The following is a 26888-nucleotide window of genomic DNA, read 5'->3' on the forward strand; positions in this document are numbered from 1 at the left end:
CTGCCTTGCTCTTTAAGATACCTTGGTTCCTCCCAGACCTTTGATGTTCTTGACAAATTTTTATTTTATTTTTTATTTTATTTTATTTTTTTGACAGGCAGAGTGGACAGTGAGAGAGACAGAGAGAAAGGTCTTCCTTTGCCGTTGGTTCACCCTCCAATGGCCGCCATGGCCGGCGCACCACGCTGATCCGATGGCAGGAGCCAGGTGCTTCTCCTGGTCTCCCATGGGGTGCAGGGCCCAAGCACTTGGGCCATCCTCCACTGCACTCCCTGGCCACAACAGAGAGCTGGCCTGGAAGGGGGGCAACCAGGACAGAATCCTGCGCCCTGACCGGGACTAGAACCCGGTGTGCCCGCGCCACAGGTGGAGGATTAGCCTAGTGAGCCGCGGTGCCGGCTGATGTTCTTGACAAATTTTAGGTTCATCTGATCCCATTTCATTGGTGCTTCATTGAAGTTTTGATCAGATATGTAATTAATTAATTTAGAGAGCAAAGGATATCATAACAAGTTGAGATATCCCACTGTTAAAATGAGATCTTAACAAACTGACGTATCCCACTGTTTACTATCTTTTATATCCAACAATAATTGCTTGAAATTCTTTCCATGCATGTTTTATGTATCTTGCTGTGCTCACTCTTAGACACATCACAGTTTAATACTACTGTGAAGGAAAGTTTTGTTTACACATTTACTGAGGAGTTATCCATGTACACGAACCTCTCTGTTTTTTTTTTTTTAAGATGTATTTATTTATTTGAAAGTCACAGTTACACAGAGAGAGAAAGAGAGGCAGAGAGAGAGAGAAAGAGAGAGAGAGAAAAGTCTTCTATCCCCTGGTTCACTCCCCAGATGGCCACAATGGCCAGAGCTGGGCTGATCTGAAGCCAGGAGCTTTTTCCGGGTCTTCCATGCAGGTGGAGGTGCCCAAGGACTTGAGCCATTTTCTGTTTTCCCAAGCCATAGCAGAGAGCTAGATCGGAAATGGAGCAGCTGGGACTTGAATCGGCACCCATATGGGATGCTGGCACCAGAGGTGGAGGCTTAACCCACTACACCACAATGCTGGGCCCCCACCTCTTATACTTCTATTCATCCTACATTGGAGTACCATTTTGAGTCTTGGCTGTTAGACCTGTGATCCTGCTTCCTGCTGGTGTCCTTGGAAAGGCGGTAGATGATGGCCCAAGTGCTTGGGTCCCTGTCATCCATGGGGGAAACCAAATGGAATTTCTGGCTCCTGGCTTTGCCCTGGCCCAGCCCTGGCTATTGTGGCCATTTAGCTGGTGAACCAGTAGATAGAAGATTTCTCTCTCTGTCTCTCTCTTTTTATAAATAAATAAATCTTTGAAGATTTCATCTGTCTTCACATACGAATCTTAGAAATAAAACAGTACAAAATCAAGTTGTATAAGGACAGGTGTACTGAAGTGCCAGTCAAGTAAAATTAAAAGCATTAAATAACATGTATATTAAAGATAATAAAATATAAAACAAGTGCCCTCCTACTAAGGATTTTTCAGTCATTAAAAAGTGAGTTATTGCTAGGTCACCTTATATGGAAGGGCTTCTGAGAATTATCACTTGGTGAAAAAAACAAAATGCAGAAAAGTGAAAAGTCATCCCATAAATACAGTGACATGACCATATATGTTTTGCATGAGGGTACTTCAGGAAATTAATGGAAAAGTAGAGCTAAAAGATAAGTTTGTTTTGGTGCAAAAAACTTTGAAGTCTGTATATGGGTTCTTCAAAGTAGGCATTTTCCATGAACTTTTTGTTAAAGCTTTGTTTATTTGAAAGGCAGAGTTACAGATACAGAGAGGGAATGTGTGTGTGTGTGTGTGTGTGTGTGTGCGCGTAAGAGGGAAAGAGAGAGAGCTGTTCCATCCACTGGTTCACTCCCCAGATTGCTACAATGGCCAAGGCTGGACCAGGCTGAAGCCAGGAGCCCAAACTCCATCTGGGTCTCGCACTTTGGTGCCGGGCTCCAAGCACTTGAGCCGCCTTCTGCTTTCCCAGGCACATTAGCACAGATCTGGATGGGAGGGGAGCAGCCAGGATGTGAACCCGCACATGCATGGAATGCTGGCGTTGCAAATGGCAGCTTACTCTGCTGTGCCACAACTTTGTGAAAACCTGCCATGTGTGACGTATGCTTGTGTGTGATCATGTGCGATGGAAACATAGGGAAGGACTCACCTTCCAGGTGCTTGTGGGCAATGACGGCCATGGCAGTGAGGTGATGCAGAGTGAAGAGGAGGGAGACGGGGCAGTGCAGCAAAGCAGAAAGTGGGAAACGGGGTGCCTTGGCCAGCTCCGGTGAGGTGGGCTCTGTTTAACCCCTCATGCGCCTTGTGATGTGCCTTTCAGAGGCAGTTACGATTCACAGGGTGTGGGATGATGAACAGCTGGGATGCAACTGGACTTGGGAAAAAGCCGGCCAGACCAAGATGTCCCCCAGAGGAAGACGCGCTGCGAGCTTGTTCTGTGGCTCTCAGGTTTCAGCAGATCGTCAAGTCAGTGTGTGGTTCCGCTCTCCCCTGTCGTACTTGTTGATGCAGTGGGTGCTGACGTCCTGAGTCCTTCTCTTAGACAATGACCAGTCAGAGGGCTCGCAGGAGCTGCCAGCAGACCAGGAGTGGTAATCAGGGCCTGATGAAATGGGGCAGGAACACTGAGAACGCATCCTCCCAGTTTTTTCCTTCAGCTTGGAAGATAATGAGGAGAGTTTATTGTATGATTTTGGTTTGGGTCAGGCCAAGGCCTGAAAGCAGCGGTTCCTGGCAGTGGACAGTTACCTGAGTGTTTGAAGTCTGTGTTTTGCTCTCCAGTGTGCGGGATGACAGAATGCGCGTGGAAAGGATGGAGGATGTTCACTTTGAGTACAGCCACGCGTTCCAGATGGTTACCGAGTTTTATGCAAAGGATGAAACCCAAGGTAAATGTTGCTTTCTTTTTTCTTTTTAAAGATTTATCTATCTGCTCACTTGAAGGTCAGAGTTACAGAGACAGACACAGACAGGGAGAGCGAGTGAGAGAGATCCTGCATCCCCTGGTTCATTCCCCAAATCTCTGCAGGTCAGGGCTGAGCCAGGCCAGCTCCAGGAGCCAGGAGCTGCATGCGGGTCTCCCACATGGGTGGCAGAGGCCCAGGCCCCCCAGGCCATCCTCTGCTGTTCTTCCCAGCCTGTTAGCAGGGAGGCGGATTAGAAGTAGAGCAGCTGGAACATGAACCGGTGCCCATATGGGATGCCAGCGCCCGCGATGGTGCCTGCGCTCGCTGTGCTCCTGCTCTGTTCCCCAAGGTAAATATTCTGTGTGTTAGCCACTTGTGCTCAGGCTGAACTGATCTGAGGGTTGGATAACGGTGTATCTGTGACCATCACTTAGCAGCGACTGGGTGACGAGAGCTGGCCAGTGAGCAGCAGGAGAACGAGCTCATCAGAACATACTGCAGCGTCTCCCTTTTCATTCTGGCCTTTTAGTCTTTTGGTGGTTCAGACAGACTCATTGGTGTGGAAGGAGTTCATGACCAGCTTTCCTTTTAGTTTCTCTCTAAAGTTGAGCTGGTCCATCAGTCCCTTTGCGGGGCTTTGTTTTGATGTATTGTTGAGAGGCAGATGGATAGAGATCTCCCATCTTCTGCTTTACTCCTGAAATGCCTGCACCGCTGAGACTGAGCCGCATCGAATCTAGGAACTGGAAACTCAGGCCAGGTCTGTGTAGGTGGCAGGAACCCGATTACCGGCACCATCGGGTGCATATCAGCAGGAAGCTGGAATGGGGAGCTGGAGTCGGAAGCTGAACCCAGGCACTGCTGCTTTACAAGATGGGAGCTGCTAGGCCAGATGCCCTTTGTGTAGTTTTGTAGGATATTTGAGTACATATTCTGATGAAGGCTGGCATTTTGAAAGGTTGATTGCCAGAATTAAAATACCAGAATGCTAGTGGCAGGGGCTATGTTAGAGGACCATTATTTGTTTAAATCCCTTGTCCTCGGGTCAGCATCAGCATTCGATTTCATCTGTACCCCGCATTCCTGCCCACCCAGCTTATGTTGAGGTCCATTTCACGGATGGTGAATAGACATTTTCCTGTTAGTGTAAACTGGGTCTCCTTGCAGTTCTCATCAGACCCCATACAGAGAAAATTTATCCTTGTCACATACAGCTGAGTGTTCAGTCATTTTTCTCCCCCCGGGCATCAGTGTCTTATGTATGGTTTTTGCTGTCATGATGCCTTGGCCAGATTGAATCAAGAGGCTGAGAGTACCCACTTCTGGAGCCGGTCTGCAATACCACCCAGCTAAACTCAGGACTGAATCCCAAGACTGCCATAATCCTTTCTTGGATCAGGTTTACCTAAAAGACGTGGGACAGAAAGCAGAGGTTCCAGCAGGTCCTGTGTTCCTGTTAGTGACTGTGTCCTCACCGCAGCCTTTGCAGGGTCCTGAGAACTCCTGGGAGCTGAGCTGCCCTGCTCAGGTGACCGCCCCTGTGTGAGGGTGGAGCCCAGGTCCTGTAGACCGGGGACGTCCTTGCTGCGGTCTGCAGATGCGCCAAGTCACAGAGCCACTGCACTCCGGAAGCCGGAGCTCTGGAATCAGGTCCTAGTGGTTCTTCCCAGGGAAGATGTAATTTGATGATTTCAGGCCATTTTTTCCCATAGACAGTGCTACTTCCTAACCCCACAGCACAGCGTTTCATCAGGTTTCCAGGGGAACAACCGAGAAAGGTAAAAGAAAATCAGATGCTCAGTGGAAAGGAGAAAAGTGTGTTCTTAGTTCTTCATTTCCACCCTGGTGTTAGCAACAGCTGTAATTAAAATTAATAAGATACTTTGTATTACTGACTGATGGTAGGCCTTTTATAATACTTCTAACTAAAATAATAAATGCTCACTGTAAAACAAATGAAACAAGCAGTTGTAATTAGAGAATAAGTCAGGCTCCCGGCCTCACGCCTGCCCCTGCGCTAGCTGCCCTCGTGTGTGATGGGTGCCGATGACATCAGGCAGCCGCCTGCAGGATTTTTCCTGTACAAACCCAGACGCTGACACGTGAGCACATGTTGTTCTGTATGTGTGTGTGGTAGAGCTTGGGTTCATTCTTTATATTGATTCTTATTGATTGCTTATTATATGCCAAGTGTTGGGCATGTACTGAGGAATGAAACTGACAAAAATCCCTGCTCTTCGGGAATTTACATGCTAGTGGTAGTAGATGTACAGTTAAACAGTGTGTCAGAAGGTGAGGAAAGTAAGGCTTTTAAACAGGATGGTGAAGGGGCCTCACTGACGAAATGCAGTTGAAGAAGCATTTCCGCAGAGTGAGGGAGGTGAGGGGAGAGCCAACCAGACTTGGAGAGGAGCAGAATTTCAGGAGGGGCAGCAGTAAGTATGGAGTATCTTTCAGTGGGAGGAACGCCCTGGTGAGAACACAGGGAGGGGAGTTCAGGAAAAAGAGGAGGTGAGAGGCAGAGGGCGAGAGAGAGAGAGGTCTTCCAACCACTGGTTCACTCCCCAGTTGGCAACAATGGCTGGAGCTGTGCCAGTCCAAAGCCAGGAGCTTCTTCCAGGTCTCCCACGCGAGTGCAGGGGCCCAAGCACTCGGGCGATCTTCCACTGCTTTCTCAGGCCACAGCAGAGAGCCAGATTGGAAGTGGAGCAGCCAGGACTCAAACTAGCGCCCATATGAGATGCTGGCACTGCAGACAGCAGCTTTACCTGCTACACCACAGTGCCGACCCCATAAATGAATTTACTATTAATTTTTTTAAGATTAATTTACTTATTTGAAAGGCAGAATGACACAAAGAGAGGGAGAGACACAGAAAGAAAGGGACCTGCCATCTTCTGGTTCAGTCCTCAGATGGCTGCAATACTTGCAGCCAGAGCTGTACCACGTCAAAACCAGGAGCAGTAGCTCCATACAGGTGTCTCATGTGGGTGACAGGGTCTTAAGTACATGGGCCGTCATCTGTTGCCTTCTCAGGTGCACTAGCTGGGAGCTGGATCCGAAGTGGAACAGCCAGGTCTGAAACTGGCACTCCAATATGGGATGCCAGTATCAGAAGTCAGGGCTTAACCCACTATGCCATAAACACTGGCCCCTAAATTAACTTGTTTCTAATAATGGTAATAATGGTGATAAGGGTATATATTCTGTTTTTCAGGCTCTCAAAGTCTTTCTGGAATCCTTAACCTGGAGAAGCCTGTGGTCTGCTCTTTGGCTGCTGTAATAAGATACCTCAAAGAATTTAACTTGGAAAAGATGCTTTCCAAACCCGAGTAAGTAATTTCTCAAAGACAAACAAAACGATGCGAGGGGTGGGGGAGTTATATTGAAAATACTTCGAAAGGCCGGCGCCGCGGCTCACTAGGCTAATCCTCCACCTAGCGGCGCCGGCACACCGGGTTCTAGTCCCGGTCAGGGCGTCGGATTCTGTCCCGGTTGCCCCTCTTCCAGGCCAGCTCTCTGCTGTGGCCAGGGAGTGCAGTGGAGGATGGCCCAAGTGCTTGGGCCCTGCACCCCATGGGAGACCAGGAGAAGCACCTGGCTCCTACCTTCGGATCAGCGTGGTGCGCTGGCTGAAGCGTGCCGACCGCGGTGGCCATTGGAGGGTGAACCAACGGCAAAGGAAGACCTTTCTCTCTGTTTCTCTTTCTCACTATCCACTCTGCCTGTCAAAAAAAGAAAATACTTTGAAATTGAATTTGGTAAGTATTAGAGAAGTTTCCTTGTTAGTGATAGATTATTTGTTAGGTTATAAGGATGTTTGATATTGTTGCTATCAGAAATATCAGAAATATTAATTGATGAAAAATATTGATAGAATTCTCTCAAGTTTTTTGTGATAGTTATTTTATATGATGTGGTTCAGACCACAAAACTGTGCCTTATACTCACTGAATTAGCAAGTACTGTTAAAAAATATTCATAAAATTTCATTGCCTTTCTTGTTCTTGGATTCAGTTTTTATTTCTGGATTCAAGAGTTGGAGATAAAGGGTCCAGTCAGCTACTCACAGACAACTTTTTTTTTTTTTTTAATTTATTTCTTTGAAAGGCAAAGAGAGCGAAATAGAGAGAGACCAGTCGGTCTTCCGTCTGCTGGTTCACTTCCAAAATGGCCACAATGGCCAGGGCTGAAGCCAGGAGCCAGCAGCTCCATCCATGTCTCCCACGTGTGTTCAGGGTGCCAAGCACTGGATCCCTTTTTCTGCTGCTTTCCTGGGCACATTACCAGGGAGGCCGGGTTGGGGCTGGAGCAGCTGGGACACACACCAGCACCTGTATGGGCTGCCAGTGTCACAGAGGGCGGTTTAACCCGCCATACCACAACACCAGCCCACAATGGACAGCTCTTTACAGGAGAGATTAAAATTGTATATTTTGGAAGTGTAAAAACTGACAGTTGGCATTTCAGGAAAATATTAGTCTAATAACCAGTGGAATGGACAATAGTGGATAATTTTCCAGACTTTCTGCATTCTGTCTTTACCAGCCCCATGTCTTAGGAGAGGGTCAGCCTGTGTTACATGGTCTTGATGAGTAGCTGCTTCCCATTCTGCACAGGGGAGCTACATGGGAGCTGTCTCAGGAAAACAGATTACGGATTGCTAACAGAGAGAGACTGCTGGTTGAGGGTTGCCTGGGAGCATGGAAGAAAGGCAGGTTACTTGGGAATCTTTGGTTTGTGTTCTCCTGTGTGGTGTTTATACTAGAACGGGGTAGCGCCTCTCTGGAAACTGTTGTGTTCTGTTTAGAAGCAGTGTGAATGCCTGTCCTAGGGGAGTGGGTTACTTGTGTCACGTTCATGCCATGAAATGTTAGACAGCAGTGAAAGTGTGCGAACATGATCCATCTGAGACATCTCGTGACCAGTGTACTGAGCCAAAGTCACGTTGCTGAGGGGCACATGGCACCTGGCGTTCCGTGGCGTTAGGAGCATGAGGAACGGAGTTACATGCTGCGTAGCAGCCCGTCCGTCCTCAGGGGCATTGCAGAGAAGTGTGTTGGGAGGATGGCAGATCCACAGGAGGGGTTTCTTCTGTGCACACGAGCGCGAGTGGTAAGGGCTGGGAAAGCGGCACAGTGGATTTCTGATCGATGGCTCTCGTTACATTAATCGACAAGTTTTATTGTAGCTGAAATGTTTTCTTTATTTTTTTTAAAGATTTACTTGTTTGAAAATAAACTTGAAAGGCACAGTTACAGAGAGGGACAAAGAGCTCTTCCATCCCCTGGTTCGCTCCTCAGATGGCTGCAACGGCCAGAACTGGGCTGATCCAAAGCCAGGAGCCAGGAGCTTTATTTGCGTCTCTCTCTTGTGTGCAGGGGCCCAAGCACTTGGGCCATCTTCTGCTGCTTTTCCCAGGCCACTTGCTCGGAGTTGGATCAGAAGTGGAGCAGCTGGGACACGAACTGGTACCCCTATTGGATGCCAGCATTGCAGGTCGCAGCTTTACTTGCTGTGCCACAGTGTCAGCCCCTAGAGAGCTGTTTTCAGTCAGGTATTTCATATGTGACATGATAAATATTTTTGTATGCATTTCCATTTTTAATTAATATTTAAATAGGATTTCTGTAATGGACTGATCTTTCATATAAAGTCTGAACTTTTTACTGCCTTGATCTAATCAGAAGGACTGGTTTATATCATTTTTAAAAGTAGGGTGGGAATAATTTTGAGTCTTACATTTCCTTGGCAGGCTTCTGGCGGGGAAGCTTTCCTCCCTGTTATAAAACTAGAAGAAATGCAACCTCCGTATTTCATGGTGTCTGAAATATTAATGAAGTATTTTGCCAGGTTACTTAGAAGATTTCTTCCCAGGTTCACACAGCATGAATTCTAGCCAGGAACTGTTTACAAGTTTCATTTCAAAGCACATAACATTTGGCTTCTTCCGCAAGGATGAATAATTCAGGGTTGTCTGAGTATTTCAGGTCCATGGTCATATGCTGTTGATTACCTGAGAATACTGGCGAATAGAACCCTTCGTTCAAAAGAGTATGTTTGTGATTCCTAATGGAAAAAAGGCTCTCACCAAAGTTGATTCTTTTGTGTTTGGAGGAGAGAGTCCAGTTCCAAATATTTGGGAAATCAAAATGCACAATGAGTTCTTAGAGTTGCTTGATAACTACTCTTGCATGGGAATCGGCCTCATTCAGGACTGACCAGGGGTTGATCTCTTTCGTTAAAATTGTTGCAGATGTCTGTTTAAAAGATACTCCTTTTCAGTGTACCTAATTTGAAATTTAGATTAATTGTTCAGTAAGGGTAGAAAGAAAAAAAATGTGTAACTAACCATCCAAACGAAAAACTGTACATACAGCACTTGAATGCTGTTAATTCACAGAACCTATACCTTTTCTCTGTGATCCGGTGTTAGGAGCTAACTGAAGCCAATTTGGCTGTTCGGGCCTTTTTTTTTTTTTTTTTCTAATATAGTTGGGACTAAGGGCCTCCTCTAGCCCTTCGATGCAGAGTTTGTTATTCCACACCAGCCTGTGCCAGAGGCGTGGATAGTTTTTAGCAAGTGTGCACCGGAACAGTCGCGCAAACGCCTCTCTAGCTCTGTGCGGTCCAGTTCCGTCTCTGCGGTGTTGTGGCGGTGCCTTGCTCCAGCAGGTCACTTCAGGCGTTAGTGACGGTGCAGCCGGAGCAGGAGTTCGTGCGTCAGTGGAGCCAGAGGACGGAACTCTCAGATAATTGGTGGAAAGGGAATGCTTTCAGAACCGTCAGCCCAAGGCCCCATCCCTGTGGAGGGTCTGGCCTTCTGGTGATAGCCTGCTCATGGGAGGCGTCCGAGCAGTATTTCTGGATGGTCTAGCCACTGAACGCCACTGATTTCACCAGAGACAAATTGTTTTTTGCGCCTCTTGTGTTGATGAGAGATAAAGGCAGCAAACGGAATTGCCTTGTGGAAGGCTGCTGGATTCTGGTTCCTCACTCAGTCTTTGTCTCAGGCCAGCTGCTGCGGGCTGAGGGGCTGGGTCCCCTCACAGTCGAATGCTGAAATCGTCTGTGTGGTGGTACTGGGAGGTGGGGATCTTTCAGGGTGGTTGGGGTAAGAGGGCAGCAGCAGTCCTGTGTGGACACAGAGAGGATGCCATTTCTAAGGAGCAGGTGCCCACCAGACGCTGTCTGCTGGTGCCTTGGCCTTGGGCTTCTGGGCCTGCAGCAGTGAGAGAGCAACCTCTGCTGTCACTTACCAGCCTCGTGTGTTCTGTGAAAGCCTCAGCAGACTGAGGCCACCAGCTAAGTATCCTCCTGTGTCTGATGAGGGCGCTTGCACGTTGACCCGTCATCCACAGAATGCACTAGTAAACCTGGCCAGAACCGGTCGGCTGGGGACTCCTATCCAAGCACGTAGGTGACTGGTTGGTACAGCTCAGAGTCCAGCCGTCAGCCCTCCAACTTAGATTTTTGAGTTTGTGTGAGCGTTTGTCAGCCACGCAGTTGATCACTGCTGAGTTGTTTCTTCCTGAACATAATTTTTATGTTTAATAGCCGTCTCTGGGCATTTCACAGACATTTCTGAGGCTTTATGACACAAAAGGGGAAAAAAGCCAACCAACCAGCCTGACTTCCTGTGGAGAGACGGCAGATGTTTTGAGCACGTAGTTTCTGCTAGGCCTGCAGGTTGACAAGATGAGTGAGACATAAGTAACCCTTGCCTTCAGGGAGCTTCTCCGGCAGAGAGGGTATGTGCACAACATAAATTGCCGTCAATTAAGACACATAAAACGGAATTGCAGCAAAAGGAAGAGAAAAGCCTGCACGTACCTGCCATCCGTCTGTTTTGGAGTTGGTTCTCTCCAAAAGTCCTTAACGGTTCTTATCTCTTAGGAGCTGGATCGAACTTGTCACAGATAAATTGCATGGCCAAAGGGCAGCATTTGGTTGCTAGGCAACATTTCTCCTTCACACAGGTTATTCTTCCTCTCCAGGGCTCAGGGCCTGAGTTGGGGTTGGGGGGTGGCGGTCCCTAGGAGCTGGAGGCATCTCTGTGGGTACTGCCTCTTCAGGCTCTGATCGGCAGCTTTGTAGATTCCTGGGTGAGGGCTTGGGAAATGGAATTTTACTTAAATCCCACTACAGGTTGAAAAACACAGTTAATTTGATAATGAAATCACTTATATTTTCTTCCAAATAGTTTAATGACCTGCCATTATTTTTCTGGCCTTTAAAAGTAACCCATCAAGTCTGCTAACTGTTGACAGAAGCATCTAGGGACTGAGTGGTCAAGGAAATTGCTTTCCTGCATCGTAATCCATTGATGAATACCTCCCGACATGAATCGGAATCATCCATACATTTTGCATTGTAATCCGTTGGTGAATACCTCCCGACATGAATCGGAATCATCCATACATTTATTAGTATTTCATCTTCATTCTCATATCTATGTAACTGTCAATCTAGTTTTCGATAGTTACAGGGACATAAGGGAATATGAATTCTTCGAGCTTAAGGAAATAACTCTTGCTGCTTTTTTAGTTTTGTGCTCACCAAACATTGGCCACCTTAACGTGTATTGTTAATTACAGAGTGCATAGCATTCGTTGTGCATACCAAGATGTTGAGTAAAAGCTCTTACCATGTTTATCAAGATGAGCTCATGCTAAAGAATGAGGAGGACTGTTTGCAGGATCTCGACATGATTTTCGAGCTAATTGCACACTTTTCCTGAAGCTACGACATCAGCTCTGCCCGTGGAGAGGGATAATGCTTGGTTCTATTCCTGGAGATGTAACACACAGCGCAGGGTCGCTTTCATGCTTCCTCTCCTTGTCCTGGAGTTTGTGTCTGCAGCGCCTGTCCCCTCACATCAGTCTGTCCAAAGTCATCAGTCTTGATGGAAGACAATCCCTCCATGAGTTGTCAATTTTGTTCCTCTTGGTTTGCTTTCCTATAAAAATGCTAATGTTTGTCAGGATTTCACAGGAGTGTTCCTAGTCCCTAAATTTGTTTTTTTATTTCTTTATATATCTTAGCTCATTGTGTTTCTTTCTTCCACAGGAATTTTAAACAGCTGTCAAGTGAAGTGGAATTTATGACAATTAATGGGACGACGTTAAGGAATTTGGAAATCCTGCAGAATCAGGTCAGGCGAGGGCTTGTGGGTTCAAGGTGGTTTGGGGAAGGAGTTTGCCGTCCAGCACCTGCTCTTGAGCCTGCAGGTGGAAATGACAGAGTGGCCTTTGCCTGTCACCTGCTCACTGCGTGGTGACCTCAGTACTTACTTTTTGGAAAGTCAAATTACCAGATTCTTCTTTGTGGTTTTGGGAGGAGCTACAGATCCGTCCTTTTAAAGAATTAACCAGTATGAAATTAGCAGCAGTTTCTGTGTTGTCATTTCTGCATCAAATGTTTCTTTAGAAAGGCATCTTCCTTGAAAATTAATGTGAATTCTTTTTGTCTGCATGGTTTTTTTTTTAGATCTCTTTAACTTTTTCTTGAAACGTTGGCAGTCTCATTTTGTTAGCCAGCATTTGAAACAAGTTACTGTGGTACTCAGTTTGACCATGAGATGCATAGTATTTCACTTCACAAATTTAAATCATTGTTTACTTTCCCTTTATTAATGAATTAGGAAAATCATGGAGACATTAAAGTTCATTTTCATTTATTAAATTGGCACTTGGAAAAAGAAATTATAAAACTGTTAAAAATTATAGAAATAAAGAAGCAATTCTGAATCATTTGATTAGGTAATGCAGATTGGAATGATCTGAATCAAAAGATTGGAAGCTGTTCAGAAATATCTGTTACCGCTGTGAATTAAATACTGAATTTATTCTCCTGACTCCTGGTTCCATATGTTATTTATTTATTTTTAAAGATTTTATTTATTTACTTGAGAGGTTGAGTTACAGAGAGTGAGAGGGAGAGACAGAGAGAAAGGTCTTCCTTCTGTTGGTTCACTCCCCAGATGGCCGCAATGGCCAGAGCTGTGCCGATCTGAAGCCAGGAGCCAGGAGCTTCTTCCGGATCTCCCATGCAGGTGCAGGAGCTGAAGGACGTGGGCCATCTTCCACTGCTTTCCCAGGTCAAAGCAGAGAGCTGGATGGGAAGAGGGGCAGCCGGGACTCGAACCGGTGCCCATATGGGATGCCGGTGCTGCAGGCGGAGGATTAACCTACTGCGCCACGGTGCCGGCCCCGGTTCCATATGTTATTAACCACTGATTTTCTCTCGGTTTCTCCCTCTTCCACTCTCTGCAAGTGTATCCAAGCCAGGCTTGTTTTGTTCAGTAACATTCTTACCCTGCCAGTCTGTCAACTAGAAGCGGAGTTTCCGTCTGGCCAGTTGTCTGTGTCTGCGGACATCCCCAGGACAGGAAAGAGATTGTGGGCGTGAGAGGACAGTTCTGGGCTGAAGAGGAGGCTGTCACACAGCCCCCGTATTCCAAGCTCTCCTTGTTGCAGCCCTCTGTGCCCTGGTCAAATCCTGCTACAGAAGAGTCAGTTCTGAAGTCAAAAGTCATCTGTCATCAAAGCGCCCTTTAAAATCCCTCCCATGACCAGGGCGTGGGCCTTTGTAGAAATGGAAGCTGAGAATTGTAGAATGGAAGCTCAACTCTGGCCTGCCCTTCCCCAGGGCAGTGGAAGGGAGTGATGCGCAGGGGTAGGGCGTCAGTAGAGCTACAGGGTTGTAGGACACACGTCTCCCACTGCCCCTCTCTGGTCTAAGCCTGCGCCTCCAGTGCTATCAGCTGATTGGAGACTGATTCCCGGCCACTGTCCTCTTCGCAGGACCCTTTCCTCCAGACAGGCCCCCTGGCTCGTGAATGCGGACGTGTGGTGCCATCGCAGAGCTGGACCACCACTTGGTCTGCTCTGCCTTCCTGGACACCCTCATACGGCCTTTGCAGTGTCCTGCCTTCTTTGTGTGCTCTGCATTGAACGTAGGCCTGGGAGCTCCTGTCACGTTTTTCTAGTGGATGATTGCCAGCTGGCATTGTGTCTTTTTTTTTTTTTTTGAAAGATTTATTCACTTATTTGAAAGGCAGAGTTACAGAGAGACAGAGGCATAGAGAGAGAGAGAGAGATTCCCTCCACTGGTTCACTCCCCAAGTGGCCACAGCGCCTGGAGCTGGGCCAATCAGAAGCCAGGAGCCAGGAGCTTCTTCCTGGTCTCCCTTGCGGGTGCAGGGGCCCAAGGACTTGGGCCATCCTCCGCTGCTTTCCCAGGCCACAGCAGAGAGCTGGATCAGAAGCGGAGCAGTCGAGACTCGAACCAGTGCTCATTTGGGATGCCAGCACTGCAGGGGTCAGCCCTACCTGCTTCGCCACTGTGTCAGCCCTGGCATTGTGTCCTTATAATGAGTCTTTTCTCCCAAACTTGGGCCATGCCTTTGACGATTGGACTGCCATGTTCACGGGGGTCCTCTGTAAGTAGCTGGTTACAGAGGAAACAGAAAAAATGAATCGCCTGACTCAGGTGGAAACAGCAATTTTAGGTTCCAAGTAAGTTTTAAGACTTTGTAATGCAATGCAACCTTGGTGAAAGTTGATTCTCTTCCCTGGTTAATCGTGAATCTTATTATTAGGTTTAAATTTTTTTTTTTTTTTTTTTTTTTTTTTTTTACGATTGACTTATTTGAAAGTTAAACAGAGAAGGAGAAGCAGAGAGAGAGGTCTTCCATCTGCTGGTTCACTCCCCAGCAGACTGCAGCAGCCGGAGCTGGGCCGATCCAAAGCCAGGAACTTCTTCTGGGTCTCCCATGTGGGTGGAGGGGCCCAAGGACTTGGGCCATCTTCTACTGCTCTCCCAGGTCACAGCAGAGAGCTGGATCGGAAGTGGAGCAGCTGGGTGCCCATATGGAATGCTGGCACTAGAGGCGCCGGCTTTACCCACTTACGCCACAGTGCCGGTGTCAGGGTTTAATTTCTAAGTGGCAGAACAGAGATGGAAAAACTTTACTGGAGATGTAATCAGACTAAAATACAACTGCTGAGGCCTGCAGGGTCCATCCTAGGTTGCAGTGTGGGTTCACCTCTAATTTTAGTGTCTTTTATTTGTACATTGAAGTCCTGAGTGTGTCACATTGTCTTTAAAATGGTAACTCTGGGAGCTGACACTGTGGCATAGCAATTAAAGCTGCTGCCTGCAGTGCCAACGTCCCATATGGGCACTGGTTCAAGTCCCAGCTGCTCCACTTCCAATCCAGTTCTCTGCTATGGCCTGGAAAAGCAGTAGAGGATGGCCCAAGTTCTTAGGCCTCTGCACCCATGTGGGAGACCTGGAAGAAGCTCCTGGCTTCGGATCGGTACAGCTTCAATCTTTGTAGCCATCTGGGGAGTGAACCAGCAGATAGAAGACCTTTCTCTCTCTGCTTCTGCGTCTCTGTGACTCTTTCAAATAAATAAAAAAAAATTTTAATAAAAAATAATAAATAAATGATAACCCTGGGACAGTGGAAGATGCTGGATTGCTGCAGGAAATTTAGATTGTCTTCACTGTAGTGTAATTCCCATGATAGGGAAATATGCAATTATATTTATAGGATGCTGGAAACAAGCATAAATTTCAAAGGAGGCTTCTAAAGAATTTATTCTTAATTAGAAACTACAGACTATCCCTTTTCTATATAAAGCATCAATAGTTTATCATTTGGATATATATAAACATGTGTATATATCATGAACATCATTAAATGAACGCCTCTTGGGAGCCATACATTATGCTAAGTGTGTGTGACTTTGATAGCAGGGTATATAAAATAACTGGGCAGGTTACCAACTAATTATTTGGCACAAATTTGTCTAGTTAATAAAAATCGTTTTCTTGTGTTTCTTAGACTGATATGAAAACGAAAGGGAGCTTATTCTGGGTCTTAGACCACACGAAAACTTCATTTGGAAGACGGAAGTTAAAGAAGTGGGTGACCCAGCCACTCCTTAAATTGAGGTAAAATGATCCTTTTTTGTGTTTAATCTGAAACTATAATTATGAAATTAAAGGTATGCTTGTCTTTTTAAAGCCACAGTTTCCCTGCTTTATAAGGACACCATATTAAAGTAGGGAGCATTTTATCTTGTAACTGGCAGTAGATTATCTAATGTTGTGAGGGTTTTACCTCATCCCCAGGGGTGAGCCTGCTTGCAGATCGGGAGACGTGGTGTTACCGGGGACAGTGAGTTGTCCAGGTAGTTTGGGCTCTCAGTAGCAGAGGGCAGTAGAGAAAACCCAGGCCACAGAGATGGTTGGTGCCGTCTGTGGCTTTGCCTGTGAGACAGAGGTTGGCAGCTGGGGAAGTTAACTCAGTGATCTTGAGCTGGGAATTGTGATGATCAGAGCTGGGCTTCTGTTTCAGGAGGGGACAGGAGCATGGGCAGAGCCAGGGCTCCTTCAGGGAGGGCCTTGAGTCTGGTGGGTAAAGCACAGTGTATCCAAGTGTGTCCGCTCATCGGGATTATCTGGGAAGCTTCCCCAAGGATGTATGCGTGTATTCAGTCCCCAAAGGTGATCATTTAAATGTGGCTGGGCTGGTGGGGGTCGTGGCAAATGTTCCCCACTTTAAAATGGTGTATCAGGTAAAGCCACCACCTGCAATGCCAGCATCCCATATAGATTGAGTCCTGGATGCTCTGCTTCTTATCCAGTCCCCTACTCATGCTCCTGGGAAAGCAGCAGAAGATGGCCAAGCGCTTGGGCCCTGCACCCACACGGGAGACTGGGAAGGAGCTCCTGGCTCCTGGCTTCGGATCAGCCCAGCTCTGGCTGTTGTAACCATTGGGGGAGTAAACCAGCGGATGGAAGATCAGTCTCTGTGCCTCTCTCTCTGTAAACTCTGTCTTTCTAATAAATGAATAAATCTTAAAAAAAAAAAATTTGTCTGAAAAATATGGCTGGGGAGTTGGAATTCTGGGGAGTGTTCCCCAGATACTTCAGACAGGCAGGTAGGTTGGGTGATTCTGACTTAGAACAGGGCCGGGCCCTTGGCAGGAGCCTAGTTAATGTTTGCTGGGTAAATGCTGCCATTTACTGAGTTCTTACTGTGGACGAGTGTGTACCGCTCAGCGTTGCTCTTTGAGAGGGGTCCCTGGTGTGAGGAAGGGGTTCAGAGAGCTTCTGCCTTCTGCTCAGTGTTTCGCAGCTGGAAGAGAGAAAGTCCAGGTTTAAAACTTTGTCCTGAACAGAATCCCCCTGTCCCCGTGGCCGGAGCAGAGAGGTGAGGGGCTGTGGGCCCTGTCGCCTGAGTCCACCCACTAAGCCTCCACGTCCCCGCCTTAGGAATGGTAAGATGCTTCATCGAAGGACTGCAGTCAGGAATGAAGCAAGACAGAAATGCTGCCAGCCACTTAGAGCCCTGCGACTCACACAGGTGCTGTGCTAGGGCTGTATGAATGATCTCTGTTAAACCACAGTCAACTCGGCGGCATGCAAACAGTCGCTGTCATCCACACGGCGTAGCAGATGTTGTCTTTGGTGGTAATGAGCTCTGAGACCGTTTTGAGACAGTGTTGCCAGACCACTTCAAAGTCTTTTTTCTTTATTTTGACAATATTATTTTATAATATTATTAGTATTTTAACGATATTATTAGTTTTCTTTTAGATTGATTTTTTACTTATTTGAAAGGCAGAGTTACAGAAAGACAGAGGGAGAGACAGATCTTCTGTCTTCTGGTTCACTCCTGGGATGGCTACAACCCCTGAGACTGAGCCATGCTAAAGCCAGGAGCTTCCTCTGGGTGTCCCACACAGATGCAGGAGTCTGAACACTTGGGCCATCTTCCGCTGCTTTCCTAGGCACATTAGCAGGGAGCTGGATTGGAAGTGGAGCAGTCGGGTCTCAAAAAACCGGTTCCCCTATGGGATGCAGTGTTGCAGGCAGAGGCTTAACTCACTATGCCACAACGCTGGCCCATTTCAGATTCCTGAAGACCTGAAGACATGGGAAATTGTCAGGGTAAAGGGGAAGTCCTGGAAGTGGAAGTACCTCTGCTAGTTATAGTCCCGTGAAGCAAGGAAACCCCACAGAGCACGTGCAGACCTGGTGGCCTGCTGTGGATAGCAGCGTAGAGGCGCAGTGTTCTGGCTGACCGAGGGTGCCTGCCCAGACATCCACCGCAGCGTCCAGCAGGAGAGATGCACCAGCAGATGCTTGCTCGTCAGTTGAGCTTTCTGTTTCTGTTGTTAAACTTTCTTTTATGTAACCAGGATTAATTGGAGATAAATGCAGTAGACCATGCTGCCTGCTCTTTAGGGCTTGACACATGCCTCCCGTGGGATGCCGCCTTCCCAGAGAGGTGGAGAACGGATATGTCAGGCATGGACCGCAGAGGCTTTGAAACAGGAACTTGACACTGCCCCCATACATCAGCCAAAACAAACACACGGCACTTTTTCTTTGCCCTTCTTATCTTGGGTCATGGTTTTAAAACTGTTATCTTCCTAATCCATTAAAGTGCACTTCAAAACAATTCCAGTTAAATCCTAATGGCACTTGTGGTGTTCCAAACACATCCCTGGAGAGAATATTCAGCGATTGGTCAGTGCTTGGCTGTATGCTGTTTGCTGTTCATCACATCTGTGGTTCATCCGGGCTGATATTCTGTCTGTTGATGACAGCCACGTGTTAGATTAGGGGCTGGTTTTCTTCCACAGAGAGACCAGGGACTGACAAGATAAGGCAGGCCTCTCACAGTTCTGCATGATCCCGTTGTTAGTGAGCCATCTGTGAAGTCTCTGACATCCTCTGAGAGCCTCTTTATATTTTTATACTGTTCTGGCTCCCAGCACGACCCAGAGTTCATAAATCTAGGACAAGTGTTCAAGTTTCAGAGGATTTTTCTACCTCGCGTGACCTTTTAGTCTAGACAGTGGCCTCTTTGGTGTAGAATTTTACTGGTGACTTTCAGAAATTATGAATGGCTTTCACTTCCTACTTAAGGACAGTGTCAGAGTTCACTCAGGTTGTTGAGACAAGCTTGCCCTCTGTTGATGCCGCAGTGGCTTTTGTAAGTAGCCAGTTCTTGGGCTTCTCGTAAATGAGCTCCAGTGACAAGTCCTTAGTCCTAAGGCCTTTTACTTTTATTTTTATTAATTTATTTAAGAGGAAGAGACAGAGCTTCTATCTGCTGGTTCGCTTCCCAGATACCCACAGTCGTGGCACTGGACTGGGTCTTAAGCTGGGAGCCAGGAACTCAATCCAGGTCTCCCCATAGGGTGGCGGAACTCACTTACTTGGCCCATCATGGCTGCCGTTGGCAGGAAGCTGGAATCAAGAGCCAGAACATGAAGTAGAACCCGGATTTTCTGATGCGGGATGTAGATGTCTTATCCACAAGGCTAAATACCAGCTCTCTGAGACTTTTTTAGATTTACTTATTTATTTAAAAGACAGAGTTACAGAGAGAGAGAGAGAGAGAGAGAGAGAATCTTCCATCTACTGGTTCACTCCCCAAATGGCTACAACTCCTAGGGCTGGGCCAGGCTGAAGCCGGGAGCTTCATCTGGGGGTCCCATGTGAGCGGCAGGGGAGCCCAGGTACTTGGATCATGTTCTGCTTTCCTAGCCATTAGCAGGGATCTGGATTGGAAGTGAAGCGGCTGGGACTTGAACCAGCGTTCACATGGGATGACAGCATCACAGGCAGTAGCTTCACCTCCTGTGCTACAACACCAGCCCTTCCTCGAGACCTTTTAAGATGAAATTATTTTGATTTTTTTAAGTTTTATTTTTGTATTTTTTTCTATCTCTTTGAGTTAACATATTCTTGTCAGCCTTTTACATATGTGCCCTAAATATTTTCACCAGTATTGTAAAAAAAAAAAATGCAACTTCTGTGTATAAATGTTGATAGAAGGAAAATTGAAATGAATCAGTGTGCTAGGCTCATCAATGGAATGTATGAGCAGAATCTCTAAGATAATCTGTTAGACAAAATGAGCAATTTCCAAGGAAGATTTGGTTATCTGAGAAGTATTAAAGATTTGGTAATGTATTCTTAAAAAATTAAGAAGGAACTGTGGGTTTTGACCTATGCCTTGAGCATCGGGGCTCCCCAGTGCTTGCTGCTGTGGTCTCCTCACTTCCAACACGTGCAGACTCTTGCCAGTGCCTGTGCTCCTCCTGTGCACCCTGGGGCTGCTAGGGCGTCTCTGTTTCAGAAAGTGTTCAATTGAAAAAAAGTCTTCTTGTTTGAAAAGCAGAGTGACAGAGGAGAAGAAACAGGGAGAATGAGATCTTCCACCCACTGGTTTACTCCCAGATTCCTGCAACAGCTGGGACTAGGTCAGGTGGAAGCCAGAAGCCAGGAATCCCATCTGGGTTTCCGTGTGAGCGGCAGGAACTCAAGTACTTGGGCCGTCGTGTGCCCTCAGGCTTCTTAGCAGGAATCTGAACTGGAAGTGTGGAATAGCCAGGGGTCAGACCAGCACTCCTGTATGGGATGTGGGTGTCCCAAACTGTGGCTCAACCTGAGCACCACGGCACCCGCCCCAGGAGTGTGCAGAGACACTGCGAACGGACCACCCTGCGGAGACAGTGATTTCTCGTCAGTGCAGCAGTGTGTGCGGTGCACGAACGGGAGTGTGCACACACGTGAAGCAGTGGACCGTTAACGCTAAAGCAGAATCTGAGAAACCAGTCCCCCGGCTTTTAGTGAGTGAATCTCTGGGATCAACAGTGAACACCTTGGATCCCTGGCAGGAGTCGTGTCCTGCCACCTTGCTGTGTCGTACAGTCACTCTTTCTCGAAAGGCATCTAGCTGAAGGCTTGCAGTTGATGGAGGACGCCCTGCACCTCCGAGCCGCTGGCCTAGCCTTTCTCCTGTCGCCCCTGTTCTCACATGATTAGGTTTGAAATGTGTATCTGGTTACGGGGCCCCTGCTGCTTAGCCTTCTCACAGCCTGCCACGACGTCATGTGTTTCTGGGCCTTTGCGCATTCGGCTCTTCCTGAGATGGGGACTCAGGCCTACTGGTCTGTCTCCTGGTCTGCTGGCTGCTCGTCCCAGTCTCCTGTGCTCGCTGTCCGTCCTCTGTGTGTTTGCGGGTGTTAGCGCTGCTCCTTACTCCTGCCCTCACTTCCTCTTCTTTCACCGTCTCCTACTCCTGTGACCATATCTGTCACCATGACTGTGAATACGAAAGTGAGCTCAGCGGTTCCCAGGTGTGTGTCTCTGGTCCTCCCTTCTGCATTCAGCTAAGTGCACCCACACAGACGTCTCAGTGTTGCCATATTCCACCCACTCTCTCCTCCAGACTGTTCCATCTCAGGCACTACCACGACCATCCTGCCCTGGGAGTGGCTTAGGCGGGAAACGTGGGAGTAATTGGACACTTCCTTGGACAGCCAGACCCACTCTTCTTCTTCTTCTTCTTCTTCTTTTTTTTTAAAGGTTTATTTTATTTTATTTGAAAGAGTTACAGAGAGAGAAGAGAGAGAGAGAGGTCTTCTATCCGCTAGTTCTCCCCCAGATGGCCACAATGGCCGGAGCTGAGCTGATTGGAAGCTGGGCGCTTCCTCCGGGTCTCTCACATGGGTGCAGGGGCTTGGGCTGTCCTCTGCTACTTTCCCATGCGTGGCAGCAGGGAGCTGGATCGGAAGTGGAGCAGCCAGGACTTGAACCGGTGCCCATACGGGATGCTGGCACTTCAGGCCAGGGCTTTAACCTGCTACGACACAGCACCAGCCCCCAGAGCCAGTCTTATACGGAGTCCGTCCTTCTGCTTCTTTCTCCGAAACTCACCTGGAGTCTGTGCTTGCTCACTGCCCCGGCCCCGCCTGTGCTGCCATCTGTACTCACGTGGACCCTCTTTTAGTGGAAGTCTCCTGCCTTTCTTTTCCCAAAATAAAAATGAGATCATGTCACTGCCCTGCTTTAAGCTTCACTGGGTTTCTCTCGTGTCTCAAATCAAATTAAACTTCCTTTAGCATGGTTCTTCTGATTGTGTCCTGCCCTTGTTGTCTCCTGATGCCTCTGGCTGGATTTGGATCTGTAGTGCCCAGTGCAGTGAATAATTAGGAGGGGCGCATGTTTGGTGCAGTGGGTCAGACACACTTGGACTCTTGCACACCACTTCTGGTGGCAGCTTCCTGCTGATGTGCACTGTGGGAGGTGGCGGGTGGCGGCTCTGGTGCCTAAGTCCCTGCTGCTCTCTTCAGGGACCGGGATTGATTTCCAGGCTTCTGGCTTCCACTTGACCCGGCCCCAGCTGGTGTCAGCATTTGGGGAGTGAACCAGTGAATAAAAAATCTGTCTTTCTTTTTTTAAAGACTTACTTATTTGAAATGCAAAGTTACAGAGAGGGAGAGACAGAGAACAAGAGGTAGAGACAGAAAGAGAAAGATCTTCCATCTGCTGGTTCACTCCCCAAAAGGCTGCAAGTCATGGTAGGGCCAGTCCAAAGCCAGGAGCCAGGAGCTTCATCCAGGTCTCCCACATGGGTGCAGGGACCGAAGTACCTGAGCCATTCTCTGCTGCTTTTCCAGGCACATTAGCAGGGAGCCGGATGGGAAGTGGAGCAGCCAGGACTCGAATTGGCACCCATATGGGATGCCGGCACTGCAGGCGACAGCTTAACCCACTATGCCACAGTGCCGGTCCCATCTCTCTTTCTCTTTACCTTTCAAATAAATACTTATTATACAACAACAACAACAAAAATAAAAATAAAAAAGAAGAAGAAGAGTGAATCTCTCTAGCCCTGTCTCAGATATTTCCTCTGAGAAGTCCTCCTTCCTTCCTGCCCTAATCAGAAGTAAACCCTTCTTGATTTTTGTCCTGCTTATCCCTGTACCCCCAACACATACACACATGCGCGCGCACACACTCACACACACACACTGCATAAACAGTGCTTTGAATACCATAGGTGACCAAAATATTCTGAACAAAGGAATTCATTTGAGAAAATCTTCAGGTTCCGAGTAGACTGAGCATAGAGGCCTGTCTCTATAAGGGAAGTGCAGCTTTCTTCTCCAAAAAGCTGATTTTGGAAGACCTGTGGAAGAGGTGGTTTTCCTTTACCTGACTCCTTGTTTTAGTGCTGCTGAATTGGTTGGGAGACATCATTTCCCTCCTTTGAGTAGAGTAATTGGCCAAGCCTGAAAACATTGTGTGTAACACTGGCAGAAATGCTGTGGCAACATCTTGCATTCTTGTCACCTCTGTAGTGGAACTGAAGTGGATAGAATTACTGAGACAAAGTCATGGAACTGAGGAAGGCAGCCCGGCTGGGTGGTAGGAAGGGGCTCCTTCCACCTTTAGGCGCAAGTAGTTTCGGTATCCTGTGAAAGGTCTAACTCAGAGCTCTCAACACACTTGAGTGGGGAGTTGCTTTCCTGCGAGTACTCGGGGGTGCTGTGATTTCCTGTGGCTCCTTAAGGCCGTGCTCTGCTCGGAGAATTTGAGTTCCACGTGGGTGATGTAGATGACAGTTTGGTTTGCTGGAAGTGCTGTCACAGAGTACTCACTGCTGAGTACAACGTGTAGGAGGAACACGTGACCCACTGGAGCTGGTTTGTTTCTGAAAACGACATATCCCTGCAAGGGTACCTATCAGTCAGAACCTGGACTCCTGAGCTGGCTCCGGGCAGATGTGGGACAGGGAGGAAAGGGAGGGACTACAGAGAAAGGAAGCTAGAAATGGGAGTAGAGCCAGGAATTTAACCCACAGTGGGGCACGAGCACCTCCTACCTGCTGAACCAAACCCTTGGCCCTGAAGTTTTCCAGCGGTGCTGCCCTCACCTGCCCCGCTGTCAGACCCAAGCCCACCTGTGCAGAGCACCCATGTTGGACTGGAACATCTGCTTCACCCCATCTGATTGCGTTAAGATGGGCAGGCCTTTGGCTCAGCCGGCTGCAGGCTGCTCCTGATGGCAAGGCAGAGGCTGTGTGTGTGTGTGTGTGTGTGTGTGTCTGTGTGTGTGCCGTCAGCCATCCAAGACCCAGCAGGCCACTTCCTCTACCAGTTCTCTCACTTGCCCATGTTTTTTCTGCCTGCAGTGGCCATGAGGAGTGTGAGATTTTGCAGCGACTGCTTGTGAGTGGGGCGAGATTGTGTGGGTTCCTCTCAGAGTGACAGACGGTCAGCAGCTGAGCGCCCTCTGTGGTTGGACTTGGCTCCCAACCTCTCGCTGTTGTTTCATGCTCCCAGCCTAATCCTGGGTGTTTGGGGAGCAGTGTCACGTGCTCACTGATGAAGCACATGTATGTGGTTATGTTAACACGTTTGTTAGCATTAAAACATGGTGTGTGGATCAGGGTACAGCTGCCAACAAAAATACCCTCAAAAGTTAATGACTCCAGGAGAGTGGAAGTCGATTGCTGCTGCTTTTCTTGGCACAGTCATAGTCTTTCTAGATTGTGGATGTTGCGGGATTCACATCGTGCAGGCATTTGGGAACCCCATAGCCTCTGTGTTCTTAGCCACGTGGTCTCCACAGCCGTGATGGACACCCCCTCGTGGAGGGCGAGACTGCGGAAGATTCATGCTTTTGGTTCCTGCAGTAGCACACATCTCTTCTGCCCACATCTCAGTGGCTGGAAGCTGTTCTCACAGCCACAGCTCACTGTGGGTGTTGTCCCATTCTTTGTGAGGGCAGAAGCAGAAACATTCACTGAGCACCTAGCATTATTGCCAGAGATGACTTTTTTTTTTTTTTTTAAGAAAAAAGATATATTTATTTATTTGAAAGAATTACAGACAAGCATGGGTGATGGGTGGGGAGTGTCTTCCATCTGCTGGTTCACTCCCCAAATGGCCACAATGGCGAGAGCTGCACCAATTTGAAGCCAGAAGCCAGGAGATCCCTGATTCCTACGCAGGAACAGGGGCCCAAGAACTTGGGGCATCTTCTGCTGCTTTCCCAGGCCATAGCAGAGAGCTGGATCAGAATTGGAGCAGCCGGGACTTGAACCGGTGCCCATATGGGATGCTGGCACTGCAGGTGGCAGCTTCACCCACTATGCCACAGCACTGACCCCCAGAGATGTTTTTTTTCCTTTTTCTTTGTTGTTATTGTTTCAAACTCCATTATACTTTTTCTTCCCTCCCTCCCTCCCTCCCTTCCACATTTAAAAAATGGACTTAAATGTATGGGTTGGCCGTCCTTTCCTGCCTGCCCCACCTGGCCAGATCCATCTCAGGAGTCCAGGTTATAACTTTGGTAGGTATCCTTCCAGGAACCTTCTGTCTTAAGAAACAAATAAATGTGACTGTGAAGGGGCCATGATCTGCACAGTCCTGTGCGTTGCTGCCTCCTGTGGAGTGTGGGACAGGTGTGCGCAGTGTCCATGGTGTGCCCAGTTCAGTCTCAGCAGGAGTTGGCGTTCTTAGGTAGCTTCACGTCTGATTTGGCCAAGCTGCAGTCAGCTGGTGGGGGAGGAAGATAGAAGCTAGTCACTGTCTAGCTCAAGACCGCAATCAAAGCAAATGAGCAACACTTCTAAGATTCAAATTAGCTTTTCAGAAAAGTTCTCAGGAGAATTAAGTATTCAAAGTTAATTATTAGCCTTTAAAGTCATATAAATAATCAAAATAAAATGGAATAGAAAATTGGTTACGGTAGGAAACAAGTCCTTAATTGCATTTTTGTGTGACTTTCTAATGCACTAAGTACATTTTACTTTGGTAAACCCATATGTTTGGAGTGTTAGTGTTTGTATTTCTAATGCATTATCCTGAATTAATGATGTAGTAATAGAATGTTACATATTTCCTTCCACTTAACATTTATTTTATATTAATAAAACTAAACACCACTTTTAGTGCCCTGGAACTTCTTGTATGTCTGTTCTTGTTTTATTTTTATTTTTTTAATTTATTTGAGTGGTAGAGAGAAGGGGGGAGGAGACAGACAGACAGACAAATAGGGGCTGTGCTGTGGCATTGTGGGTAAAGCCACTGCCTCCAGTGCCTGCATCCCATAAGGTCACTGGTTCGTCTGCCAGCTGCTCAGTTTCTGATCCAGCTCCCTGTTAATGGCCTGGACAAAGCAGCAGAAGATGGCCCAAGTGTTTGGGCCCCTGCCACCCATGTGGGAGACCTAGAAGAAGCTCCTGGCATTTGGCTTCAACCTTGGTCCCAGCACTGGCTATTTTAGCTATCTGGGGTGAACCAGTAGGTGGAAGATCTCTCTCTCTCTCTGCTTCTGCCTCTGCCTCTCTCGCTGTACCTCTGACTTTCAAAATAAATAAATCTTTCAAAAACAAAAAAGACAGACTGAGAGGCAGAACTCCCATCCGTGGGTTTGCTTCCCAGAATGCCACACCACAAGGGCTAGATTGAGTTGGGCCAAAGCTGAGGGCTGGGAAGTTAGTCTGAGTTTCTCATTGTGGGTGGCAGGAACTCAATCACTTGAGCCGTCACCGACGCCTCCCAGAGTCTGGAGGAAGGAGCCGGAGTTGGATATTGAACCCACATACTCTGATGTGGGAAGTGGGTGGCTTAACTGGTGTCTGGATTGCTGGGCTGAACACCCACCCCTTGTTGATTCTTACTGATCTGATATCTGCTTGGGCTTGCTTGTTCTGGTTTACGTAATGGTCATATTTAGGAATAATATGAGGCCTAGGGTACAGATGCCTTCTCCCAGAGTTTTGTTTGCTTCTGCTAGGTTCCTTGTGGCACTACCAGTCTGGGACCGTCTCGACTCAGGGTCACTGCCTAAGATGCGTTAGTTCCTCCAGCTGATGCTGAGCAGGACTGCGGGTCCCCCCTCCCTCTGAGGCCGGCATTGCCCAGCGGATCTTCTGGTGTGGCCTCTGCAGTGCACAGCCATGTTAGACTGCTGGGTTATTTCTCTGGCTTCCTGCTTTCTTTCTGTTTTTGTATAGTTACTGATTGCCAAGTGCTGGTCTATGCTGCTTTTATGAGTGAGGTTTTATGTTTTCATTTAGCTTTTAAAATTGCCCT

At 47.7% G+C, this 26888-nt stretch overlaps 1 protein-coding gene across 3 annotated transcripts in view; it reads left to right on the forward strand.

Moving 5' to 3' along the window:
- Positions 1-26888, forward strand: part of MSH3 (mutS homolog 3) — a 174314-nt gene that overhangs the window by 59689 nt on the left and 87737 nt on the right. For all 3 annotated transcript variants that reach the window (XR_016220366.1, XM_070056340.2, XM_089312929.1), the window contains 4 exons: positions 2840-2946; positions 6182-6296; positions 12034-12118; positions 15818-15927. Coding sequence is in view for 2 of the 3 variants with exons in the window: in XM_070056340.2 (XP_069912441.2) it covers positions 2840-2946; positions 6182-6296; positions 12034-12118; positions 15818-15927 (417 nt within the window). In the remaining variant the exon portion in view is untranslated. The remainder of the gene's footprint in view (positions 1-2839; positions 2947-6181; positions 6297-12033; positions 12119-15817; positions 15928-26888) is intronic.

This window comes from Oryctolagus cuniculus, chromosome 14 (assembly GCF_051225735.1).
Source record: "Oryctolagus cuniculus isolate XC-2025 breed Fujian yellow rabbit chromosome 14, ASM5122573v1, whole genome shotgun sequence".
Classification (NCBI taxonomy): Eukaryota; Metazoa; Chordata; class Mammalia; order Lagomorpha; family Leporidae; genus Oryctolagus; species Oryctolagus cuniculus.